The following is a 12023-nucleotide window of genomic DNA, read 5'->3' as shown; positions in this document are numbered from 1 at the left end:
GGGGGGGGGGGGGGGGGGGGAGACAATGGAAGCTGGTATCGAAGTGGACGAACGAGAGGAAATGGACCATCGTCGAGCAACTTTAACTAACTGCAGCTTGGACAATGCAATTATGCAAACGCAACGCGGCGCAGTTTTTTTTTCACATTCGTCACGTCACGTTTTCACTGCTCGCTCGCGACACGTAGAAACGCGGCTAGCCTGAAGATTCCTAGAAAAAAAAAAAAAAAAAAAAAAAAAAAAAAAAACAGAAAAAAAAAATACGAATTCCCAGAACGGAAATCGACCGATTGGTCCATTCCTTTATTCCCTTTTTTATTCTCTCTGTAATTTTTTTTCTCTCGTCCCTCCATTCTCACGGTACGGAAATGTCGGCTAATGCGAAGTACGGTTATGCATATAGTCTCTCCCCGGTAGCTGCCAGTCGATCTTGAAATGCAAGAATGACTGCGCGATGCACTTTAATCGGTGCATTCGTCAAAACTGTCGAGCGATCCGCACGGATGGCGGAACGCTGCAATTCCATAAAGTCTAATAATCATCGATAATCGAAGCTGAAGGTAAATTAGAATAAAAAAAGGGGAGGGGGGGGGGTAGGATAAAAAAGGGAAAAAAATAATGCAAAATCAATCGAACCTACCTTGACGATGACTGCAGCAAACTCACCGAGCAGAAATATAACCTTCCGTCGGTTGCATTGAAAATGATGGACTGACAGCTAGCAGCTGTATTCATAACTCTGTTACGCGTGGCTTCGGTAATTATACAAGAGTGTTATTATTATTTCGTATAATGGTAGAAATATCTGGCGTATTCGGTTGGTCTGATAAAAAGGTACTATAGATGCGTTTCTGTCGCGAGCCAACGAGTAAAGGGGTAATGACGCTTCATTAAATACTCGTCCCTGTAATTTCGTCATCACGGCCGAGCGACTCGTCGACTAATTCATGAACGCAGCTTATTTTTACGCTCGTACGAATACGAGCCCATCGCCAGGCTGCTGTCACCCCCGCCGGGGGACAGGGGGGTCACACCCCCGTGACGCGGTCCTGGACGAGATGGGACCTCTAATTATTTTCCTGTTTTGTGCTTTTTTTTCTCACTTTCATCCACGGATTAATATTACGCAATGCCCCAGCGCTTACCTGCCCGTGTTTAACTACAATGGATGAATACGGGAGACTCATCGAAAATAATCCTAGTTACAATCGGAACGAGGACAATGTTAGTTAAAAAAAAAAAAAAAAAAAAAAAAACAATTTACGTACGTTTCACGATGTGCTCACACCTGCCGCTACTAGGTCGTCACGCTTTGTAGAATATCGTGAAAGCCGAGTGAATATGAATTTTGGAAATTTTTCTTTGTCCGTTTTCTCCTTTTTTTTTCCTATGCGGTTAATGCGATATCAGAAAGTCTTCTATTACTTCAAACGAATACGATTCCCAAGTGAACTGGCAATGTGAAAATGTAACAACGTAGATTATTCGCACGGACGTCAGTTGACTCACGGTTGAAGGAGAAACGATTTTCTTTTTTTCTTTTTTCTTCTACAGGCGGTTCAGCGGGCGCTGTAGTAGCGTCTAGACTGAGCGAAGTCCCAGAATGGAATGTTTTACTCCTGGAGGCTGGTCCGGATGAACCACCAGGCGCCGAAGTCCCCAGCATGGTGGCTTCGTTCCTAGGCAAGTTTTATTTCATCTCCCATCCGTTAAGTAATTTACTACTGGATCTGAACTCTCTGATCTATAGGTGACTTTTTTTAAACAGGATCTAAAATCGATTGGAATCATACCACCACGGGGGAGAAAAATGCCTGTTTGTCGAATAATGGTTCCTGCAGGTGGCCACGTGGTAAGAATCTGGGCGGCTGTAGCGTCCATCACGGTATGATGTACTCGCGTGGAAACCCCAAGGATTACGACGGCTGGGCGGCACTAGGGAACGAGGGCTGGAGCTGGGATGAGGTATCTAATTTTATTATTTTGACTAACCATTCGAGGAATCCTAAACTCGGTGATCGTAACGCATGAAATTAGACGAGGAAAGATCTCGAATTCCCGAAAGTACCGAAGCGGTATAGAATTTCCAAGAATAGAGAGCATCTCGTTGGATGCTGGAGAATTTCCAAGTTCAAAATTCTCAACTGGTCTCGGTGGAACCAGAGATCCTAGAGAATTCCCAATACTCCACCCGCTACAAGATTGCCGGTTGGAATTTCACGGAATAACTGTTGTCTTGAACCAGGTACTTCCGTTCTTCCTTAAATCCGAGAACAACAGTGAGATTTCGCGAGTCGGAAGCAAATATCACGGCTCTAGTGGACTCTTCCCTGTCGAGAGGTTCCCCCATCAGCCGCAAATGGCCTGGGAGATCCTGAAGGCGGGAGCCGAGAAAGGATATCCGATCTCCGAAGACCTCAATGGCGAGCAGCGCGCTGGGTTCAGCGTCGCGCAGACGAATTCGAAGAATGGAGTCAGAGTTAGCAGCGCTGCCGCTTTCCTGAGACCATTCAGAAATCGTAAGAATCTTCACATCGCACTCAACGCCACTGTTACCAAGATCCTGATCAAGGATAAAACGGCCGTCGGAGTGAAGTTCATCCAGGTACGCAGTAGGTACTAGGTACCAAACAGGGCGCGAGATGCCTCTTGCATCTTTCGCTCTTGGTCCAGCTGTCCGATTCGGCTGACGACTGAATTTAAGAGAACGAGTTATCCGTCGGTAGATGTAAACTTAAAAAACCGGACGATCCGGGCTCAATCGGATTTGTCAGGAAACGTCATTCTCCCTTAAAAAGAATACCTGTCATGGGAAATGACTGATGTGGAAGGGAAAAAAAAAAAAAAAAGTTTTGGTAAAAAATGCCCTGACGAATCGAATAATTTCAGGATGGCCAACAACACACGGTTAAAGCTTCGAAGGAGGTGGTGGTTTCCGGCGGCGCCGTGAACTCCCCGCAGCTTCTTCTTCTCTCTGGAATTGGACCAAAGAAAGATCTCCAGGCCGTCAATGTCCCCCACGTCGTCAAGGATCTACCCGGGGTTGGCCAGAATCTTCAAAATCATGTCTCCTACACCGTATCCTGGTCCACGAACCAGCCTAACGTCAACGACCTGGACTGGCCTGCTCTCGTAACGTATTTAGGCTTCCAGCAGGGCCCCATGTCCTCCACGGGACTCTCGCAGGTCACTGCGCTCCTTCCATCTTCATTAACCACAAAGGATGATCCGGATATTCAAATGTTCTTCGGTGGCTATACGGCAGGATGCTCGGCGACTGGTGATATTGGTGCAGTTAAGGGCAGTGGGTTCCGCAGAGTCAGTGCCTCGCCTACCAACATCAAACCACTCAGCAGAGGTACGATCTGCGCGACTTCAGTACTTAGACCCAGTAGCTTAACGTGCACAGACGTACCTGACGGTAGCGCAGTCTGGAAGGGAGCCTTATACGGGATGGGATGCTGGTTCCAGGTACTCTCAAACTCGCCAGCAACAACCCCTTGGACAAGCCGGTGATCTGGGGTAACTACCTGAGCAACGCCCGCGACTCTGCCATCTTGGTCGAAGGTATTCAGATCGCATTGTCCCTGGCCAATACCAGCGCACTTGCCAAGTACAACCTCACGCTGTTGAACCAGCCGCTGCCCGCTTGTTCCGAGCACGCTTTTCTAACTGACGCCTACTGGACATGCGCCATACGTCAGAACACCGATCCTGAAAATCATCAAGCCGGATCCTGCAAAATGGGCCCAAGGTCCGATCCCCTGGCTGTCGTCAATAATCGCTTGCAGGTCCATGGAATAAAAAATCTTCGCGTTGCCGATACCTCGATCATGCCTAAGGTAAGTCCTTTACCTTGACAATTAATTTCGTGAGCTCAAGAGCCGTCTGATTTATTTCTCGAATCGCCGCAGGTCATATCGGGCAACACTGCAGCACCGGCCACGATGATCGCCGAAAGAGCTGCTGACTTCATAAAGGAAGACTGGGACGCAGCGGAAACTCAACGGTAGAGAGCAAGCAAACTAGCATTATTAGGGACACGGCCGAGCTTCATCAGCTTCATTAACGTTATCCGCCAAGCTTGCTCCTTTCCCAAACTCATGCCTAAGGAAGAATCGAAAATTGCACGCAGCCACACAAGCGCACAAGTCGTTACTTTAGTCACCGCAAAATGTTAAATCTTCTTCAGCTTCCCCTGCGAACCGTATTGCCTGCTTGATGAGATATTCCGCAAACTACGACGATTTGTACTGAGGTTAGGATCCTGGCTATTTTGATCCTGATAGCCACATGGATCAGCCACCCTCAAACTGACACTGGAATTTGATCTACGTCCTGACTGAGATGCGGATGGCGTATACTGCAGGAACTTCCGGTTGAACGTAACCAGATCGCAGGTTTTTCTGAATTCTTGTGCCAATTATGAAAAGAGGTATCGTCGTAATTGTAAATTTTATCTTTGCGATTCCTCTGGCACCACTCTTGATACCTTAGAGCATGTTCAAGTAACTAACCCTTACTCCACTTAGACTCCCAAGAGCCTTTTTTCCCAAAATTTTTTACAGAAAATTTAACCTATGCCGTTACCCAAAAAAAAATGTCACGCTACTATTTGCAAGTTAAGAGTCATGCGATGAAAAAGCGGCGACGCAGAGATGCCAAAAAATATTATATTTTACGTTAACACGTACTTCCGGTGCGTAATGATAATCAAAAGTAAATGAAAATAACTTGCCGCTTGCACTTCGTGTGTGGCTTCTATTAAAAATAAAGTCTAGTTGAAAACTGGAAGTGGTAGTCTTGTCAATGTTGCAAACCTGTCAGTAATCTGCACTTTAGTAATAGTTGCACTGCGATAAGGAAATCGACGCTTTTCTAACCTCCTGCTTCTAATGAGGTGCGACTGCAAGGGGGCGATAATTCGCTAAATTTGTAAGTCAATCAGAACGAGGAAGGTGGACGGATGTTGCAAATCGCTGAAATTTACGAGGTGCCAACTGTCACCGACTAACGATAATAGTTATCAGTCTATAGTCAAGGATATCAGCGTACACGACACTTAATTTCCGTGCGGCTTCATTTCCGCTTCGAAGAAGGTAAGAATTATTCATGGTTTTCGATGTTAGCGAGACTATAAAGGCCCGAATGGTGAAAACCCAATAGGCAGAGTGAAAGAAGCCAAGTGGGACATCGAGCGTCGATGCGCAGTAGCTGAGCAGTGAAATATCGATTAAAAAGATAAAATTGAAAAATTGAAGAAAGACATGGTGGGTTTTCTTGAATTTTTATTTAGAACATTTTTCTTCGCTACTTTCAATTCGTCCCGATTACAAAAACGTTAATTTACTTTATTCTCTATCCACGACTGCAGTCGAGTCTATATTTCTCGAATCTACCCATGTGTCCTGATCCTTTCGTCGGAGGACCTCGGCTTACAGATATATGTCACGGCAGTCAGTATCTACTTTTTCTGACACTCCTCAATGCTCTGATCGAAGTTGATCCAAAAATTGGTGACTCTTGCGGTCGTATTGATCCTGTGACGAATCCTGACGATTCTTACGATTTCGTCGTGATTGGGAGTAAGGACATCAAATTATATCTACATTATGTCTGTATATCTTAAGGTCCTTTTTTTCTTTCTATAACGAAATTCGTACTTAGGCGGATCTGCCGGAGCTGTCGTCGCTGGGAGGCTCGGTGAGGTACCGGAGTGGAGGGTCCTTCTTCTTGAGGCAGGTCCTGATGAACCTAGTGGTGCTGATATACCTAGCAACCTTCAAGCCTACATCAGTAATTGAACTAGGCATAATTATTATTATAATTATCCGACTATTACGTCACACTGGATATTCGCTTGACAGAAACCGATATCGATTGGCAATTCTATACAAGAAACGAGTCCTTTGCCTGTCTGGCACGTAATGGCAGTTGCTACTGGCCAAGAGGTAAAAATTTAGGTGGGACTTCGGTCCATCACGGGATGGCCTATCACCGAGGAAATTCCAAGGACTACGAAAGATGGGTGGCTATGGGAAATACAGGCTGGTCCTGGGAGGAAGTAAACAAAGAAATTATTTAAACGCCACAAGAAAGGGAGCATTACACCAAGTTTATTGTCTGTGCTGTTAGGTAATGCCCTACTTTCTAAAATCCGAAGACAACCGTGAGATAAATCGAGTGGGCAATACACATCACGCTACCGGAGGACCAATGCCAGTGGAAAGGTCCTTGATATGCCGATTGGTTTTTACTAATCGTCTTTTTTTGTTAATTTCCCATTTTGTTTCCCTTCTTTCGTACGTAACCAACTTTATCCTTGTACATCCACTAGGTTCCCATGGCAACCCAGCTTCGCCTGGGACATCCTGGCCGCTGCCGAAGAGAAAGGGTACGGCGTGACGGAAGACCTGGTCGGCGACAAGATCACAGGATTCACTGTTGCACAGACGAACAGCAAGGACGGAGTCAGGGTCAGCAGTGCTGCCGCCTTTTTGCGGCCGCACAAAAACCGTACCAACTTGCACACAGCGCTTTATGCAACGGCCACGAAAATTCTATTCGAGAAAAAGCGGGCAGTTGGCGTTGAGTATCTCTTGGTAGGTGGGACAATTCATTTTCTTCCTTATCCGTGAAAAAGAGACGACCGTGCAATTTTTCAAGAACGGAGAACCAAGAAGCGTCAAGGTCAGCCGAGAAGTAATCGTCTCGGCAGGAACTGTAAAGTCCCCACAGCTCTTGCTGCTCTCGGGAATAGGTCCCGAGGATCAGCTGAGGTCGATGGGTATCGAGGTAGTCCAGGAGCTGCCAGGAGTAGGTGAAAACCTTCAGAACCACGTGTCCTACGGCCTGGACTTTGTGCTAGATGAGAAAGAGTACGATGATCTGAACGTTCATTCGGCAGATCAGTACCTCCGCAATCGGACAGGCCCCATGTCGTCGACTGGCCTGGCCCAAGTGACGGGCATCTTGGCATCTAGCTACACCAAGCCGGATGATCCTGACCTGCAGATATTCTTCGCAGGGTATCAGGCTGCGTGCAAAAATAACATTGGCACGTCTGATCTTCTCTCTTTAGGGAACGATCAGAGGACGGTCAGGTTTACAGCCGTGAATCTTCATACCCGTAGCAGAGGTAAGACGTTTCAGAGATTTCGTATGACCTTGTCTTCTCGGTACTTTAAATGGTCCCGGTTCCAGGTCGTCTGACGCTGGCGAGTAAGGACCCCTTGGATGACCCACACATCTGGAGCAACGACCTGGAGGATCCATTGGACGTCAAGGTCGTCGTCGAAGGACTGAACGTGCTCCTGGACCTGGCCAATTCCACAGTCATGAGAAAGCACAATCTGACCTTGGCCACCGCACCACGTGCGGAGTGTGCTCAGCACGTGTTCCCTAGCAATGCCTACTGGTCCTGCGCCGTTCATCAGGACACCCGCACTGAGAATCATCAGGTCGGCTCCTGCAAAATGGGTCCTAGGTCAGACCCTACGTCCGTCGTGGATCCAGAGCTGAAGGTTCATGGACTGGATGGAATCAGAGTGGCAGACGCATCCGTAATGCCGATTGTAAGTTTACGGCAGTAGGTCTGATGTATTCAACTTTTAGTATACCTAACACGATCTATATCGTTAAGGTCGTATCGGGGAATCCCGCTGGAGCGATAACGATGATCGGGGAACGAGCAGCAGATTTTGTTAAAGGAAAATGGAATAAATTGTAATAATTTTAATTCAATATTCGAATTCGTGCCGAGAAGAAAGGAAAATATATATTGAAGGTATTCCAGAGTGCCATATATTAAATAATTAATAATTACTCTTATACATTGTCAAACGCAAATAAATCAATAAACTCAATGATACTGTGAAATTGTGCGATTTTATAACCTTACCTGAAATTGCATAAGACACAACGTAATAACATAACACGATAATAATATGAAAAGACGCAATTGCACGACGGAGTGCCAGTTAAATCACAAGAAACGGTTTCTGTTGGTAAAATATTGAATCTCCTTGTAGTATTTGCCAGGGAAACGGCAGAAGAGATTAGAATCAAATAGAGAGACAGAGAGAGAGAGAGAGAGAGAGAGAGAGAGAGAGAGAGAGAGAGAGAGAGAGAGAGAGAGAGAGAATGGCGCAATATGTACAAAGAGACCACTTATAATATTCTCGTCTCAATTATTAAAATGAAAACAAGAACCCGAGCATCTCGAGTCAAGTGTCTCCTGCGCAGCCGCCATCTTGAAATAATGAAAGCACGATTTACGAGCTGCCATATGCAGGGTCGTCCCTTGATTTATGCGTGGGTTAAGTTCCAGGAGAAAGCCGTGTAAATCAAAGTCGCACGTATAGTCGAAACAGTATAAAAGAAGAGAAGAAGAAAAGAAGAGAAGAAGAAACGAAGTAGCACAAACTGAGGAAGGACTGTAGTCGGCGATTATTAGTAGCAACGCTTATCGCGATAAAGCACAGTGTAGAATATTGCGGCGCCAAAGGATGCTCGGGACGAGAGACAAGCAACGGCGGCGCAACAGGTTGAGAACCAAGCGGCGAGTAGACGTTGTACGTATCGAATATCTGGCCTCGTGCGAGGACTTGATTTTCCTTAAAAGTTCGTCCCACCAGCCCTGACTCTACCGTCTTTCTTATGGATATTGCATATGCGTAGGTGAACATACAGTGGACATACAGTCAATGCCAAGACCCTCTCGTAAAAAGTCTATGCGGATGATGAGATAAACAAATTATAAATAATACATCGAACATCCTGGACTTTGTATATAACTGGAAGGTAAGGACCGTTTTGAATTTCATGAGTGTATCCTTTCTCTCTCTCTCTCTCTCTCTCTCTCTCTCTCTCTCATGCTCGCCCTCTCTATCCTCCTCTCTCCTCCAGCGCGTAGTCGTGAAATAAATTCATGAAAGTGTGGGCAGGCAGAACCTAGAAACCTTAAGGGTGCAACTTTAAACGCTTCTCGAAAGTTCCAAATGTAATTCATAGCGTCTCCCTCTCTAAGCTCGGCTTTCCGGCTAATCGCCATTGCAAAACTAAAAGCCACCAGCCTTCCGAATCTTGCCAGAGGTGCCCTCTGGTTATTCTCTGTTCAGACGTCACCGCGTGGAACACGTGGGAGTCTCTTATGCAATTGGCATTGAAAAAAAAAAAAAAAAAAAAAAAAAAAAAAAAAAAAAAAAAAAAAAAAAAAAAAAAAAACACGTGTCACCGACAATGTACGAACGTGCTGAAAATTCGCAGAAAACAGTTGGACAAAGGCTCACGGGACGCCGTGTATCACAAGGCTGCCAACCGTACGGGACGTTTACACGATAACAAATCCAAGTCGGTCCTTCGCTGTCGCTCCGATGGAGGGTGGTCTTGAGGATTCGCCGGAAATCGGTGTGCGATGGGCGAAAGCTTTGGTGGAAACTTTGTTTCCTCTCTTGGGTGAAAATATTTTGTTGTATCCAAATGGCGCAGGGGATGAAACGACGGGAACGTGTCCCGGACTGTTTGGAAGGCGTACTCTGGTACGGGGATGCTAAAACTTTTGGGGGAAGTCGAGAAAGAATAAAAAAAAAAAAAAAAAGAATAATGCCTGAACGTCCCTCGGAAAAGCCGCGACGTTATCTAACTTAGTCGCGCAGCTTGGCAAAACTTTTTTTTTTCACCCTACACCATCTCGGTTCTCCTTCTCGCCCTTTTGCTTCCCGATGGCTTCTTCTTGCTCTTATTTTTCTTGGACTTGTCCGGTCGGAAAACTAGCTGAGGTCGCTTCTGGTGGGAGGATGACCGGTGAGGGGTGGTGGGGAGGCAAAGGGGGGAATTCAACTTCTGCACGATTCGCCACTCGCCGGTCGACACCGTCAGGATCAAATGGTCCGATTCCACAATGCGTCTAATTTCGAAGTTTTCAAAGAGATCGAGAAAATAATAAATGCAGAAGCAAAATTTTTCTACGATGACGTATAAATTGTCATTGTGACAGACGGCTTTGGGCATGCAACACGTGTCTAAGGGAAAGAAAAAAAGAAAAAAAAAAAAGGAAAAACAATATCGTCAATTTGTTTCTGCGCGCGAATAAAACGTCCAGTGCACGATGGACGGTTTAAATCCGCGAGACATACGTCGTGTCAGGGTGAAATTGCCTGTAGGATATAATCGGACTTTGAGAATCTAATTTACGTGCGACGCTTCGTTATTGAGATATAAAGTCGGAATTTGAAATACGTCGTTTGGTAAATGGCGACGTGCATTGCTATACGAGGGGGAGAAGGGTCACTAATGTGTATACGGGGTGGGCAGATTGAACGGGAACACTGATTACAGGATAAACGCGTGTAAACTCAGTGCCCGAGGGAATGTGGGTGAATTCGACGGGAATGAAATAGGGGATGACGATAGCATCGGTACGTCATGAACGCCAACTGAGAGAGCGAGGGAGAGAGGGGGAGAGAGAGAGAGAGAACAACAATGAAAAATATCAACACGCCCGGTACATATTGATGTAATATACGCAAGGGATGCTGTAATAAAGGGCAATCAATTGCATCACTCTCTTACATGGGAACGGCCTGAGGGTGCATCCATCGAATAAGGGTGGTCGAATTTGATGGGCGACATCAGTCAACACCCTGTATATAAATTGCTACTAGACAATTGTTTTGAAAAAATTTCGCAAAAAAATCATCCTAGCACGGGATCTGCAGACAAATAGTGGCTGACAAATATTTAAGAAATTTGACAAAAATTTATCAATAACTGTATACAAACGATTGCTAGCATACAAATATATACATATATACATGCAAAATTACATATTATAGAAAAATCACAAGGAAATAACAAAAAAAAACATATATATATATATCGTACAGCTGATCGACTGGGCTGCTCGCTAGACATCTGGAACGTTATGAACTTGATACTTGGTCTAAAAAATGAGCAAAGCAATCAGACTGCACAGTTCTTGCCCGGATACCGAGACAGAGTACAGTCCCTTGAGAGATTATCGAAATCCAATTCGCAAGCAGCCAATTAACCCGTGCATCATTACGGTCGGTAATTACGTCGATGTTGTCTCGGACTATATACATTGATGACGACCACTCCCCAAGCCTTTCGATGACGTCACTGACGCAACCATATCACAGCCGAAACAAGCTTCACCAATCAATCGGTTATATCAATCAGCGACGTTATCGTCCAACTAGCATCATACCGCTATCATCCCTTGATAAGAGTGCCATTCCGAAATCCCTAGGGAAACATCGTCCAGTGTAGGATCGAGACTGATAAGATTATCAGTTTAAATTAAAAAGCTTCCTAAAAGTTATAAGCTTTCGGTCATCGTTAATTGATATATTTTATTACTACGTCATTGATTTCACGACATTGATAACTCAATACTCGACACATTCAAGATCTGTTCTTATCGGATCACGATACGTGCGATAAGATCGCTCCGATTCTCGCGTGACCGTAAAAGCTAATTGTCAAGTCATTTGATATGCAGTAATGTGCTAGAACGATTTCAGCTCGTGAAAATATCAATAGCGTCGCTGCAGATGCCGACGCTCGCGCTAATTAATATTTCACGTGCGATCTGAATCGCGTACCCCTCTGACGTCACCAACCCGCCCCCCTTTCATTACGATGAATTCCCCAAGATACCAAACCCACGTGATTTTACTAATGAACGTTTCCACTTTCCCACGATGACATTGATTTTAGGAAATATCGAAAATTATTATTTATCAAGAAAAAATTTATTATTTACAACCCGCGTTCGAAGTACGGATATAATACGTGGGTCTGGGGAGGGGTCTCTTTGACATTGAATGCCCGTAAGTAGATGGCACTTGAAAAAGAAAAGACACTCGCGAACGTGAAATAAAATTTTTTCATTACTTTATTGTTAGGAAGGAGCTTCGACAAACAAGAGCATTTGCACGCGGGTAACGCGCGCGTACTTTTTTTTTTTTTTTTTTTTTTTTTTTTTTTTTTTTTTTTTT

At 45.1% G+C, this 12023-nt stretch overlaps 3 protein-coding genes across 5 annotated transcripts in view; 2 read left to right on the top strand and 1 right to left on the bottom strand.

Annotated features, from left to right (window-relative positions):
• LOC107262975 (glucose dehydrogenase [FAD, quinone]) overlaps positions 1-4794 on the top strand; it is a 9623-nt gene extending 4829 nt beyond the window's left edge. The window contains exons 3-9 of the mRNA XM_025080147.1: positions 1555-1683; positions 1769-1965; positions 2246-2605; positions 2890-3358; positions 3472-3842; positions 3915-4009; positions 4193-4794. Coding sequence (XP_024935915.1) covers positions 1555-1683; positions 1769-1965; positions 2246-2605; positions 2890-3358; positions 3472-3842; positions 3915-4009; positions 4193-4280 — 1709 coding nt within the window. The 3' untranslated portion in view covers positions 4281-4794. The remainder of the gene's footprint in view (positions 1-1554; positions 1684-1768; positions 1966-2245; positions 2606-2889; positions 3359-3471; positions 3843-3914; positions 4010-4192) is intronic.
• LOC107262974 (nephrin) overlaps positions 1-12023 on the bottom strand; it is a 217882-nt gene that overhangs the window by 161254 nt on the left and 44605 nt on the right. Inside the window, exon 1 of one of the 3 annotated variants that reach the window (XM_015729736.2) lies at positions 641-1130. The exons of the other annotated variants lie outside the window; for them this stretch is intronic. The gene's annotated coding sequence lies outside the window, so the exon portion shown is untranslated. Of the gene's footprint in view, positions 1-640; positions 1131-12023 lie in introns of those variants that run through there. 3 annotated transcript variants of the gene reach the window in all.
• On the top strand, positions 5167-7878 carry LOC107262976 (glucose dehydrogenase [FAD, quinone]). Its single transcript, XM_015729738.2, has 9 exons — positions 5167-5270; positions 5375-5585; positions 5668-5796; positions 5868-6064; positions 6136-6230; positions 6338-6602; positions 6667-7138; positions 7204-7574; positions 7643-7878. The coding sequence occupies exons 1-9, from the start codon at positions 5268-5270 to the stop codon at positions 7727-7729; spliced, it is 1830 nt and encodes a 609-aa protein (XP_015585224.1). The 5' UTR covers positions 5167-5267; the 3' UTR covers positions 7730-7878.

Source organism: Cephus cinctus, unplaced genomic scaffold (genome assembly GCF_000341935.2).
Source record: "Cephus cinctus unplaced genomic scaffold, Ccin1 Ccin1_scaffold0129, whole genome shotgun sequence".
NCBI lineage: Eukaryota > Metazoa > Arthropoda > Insecta > Hymenoptera > Cephidae > Cephus > Cephus cinctus.
This window is presented reverse-complemented; position numbering and strand designations above follow the sequence as displayed.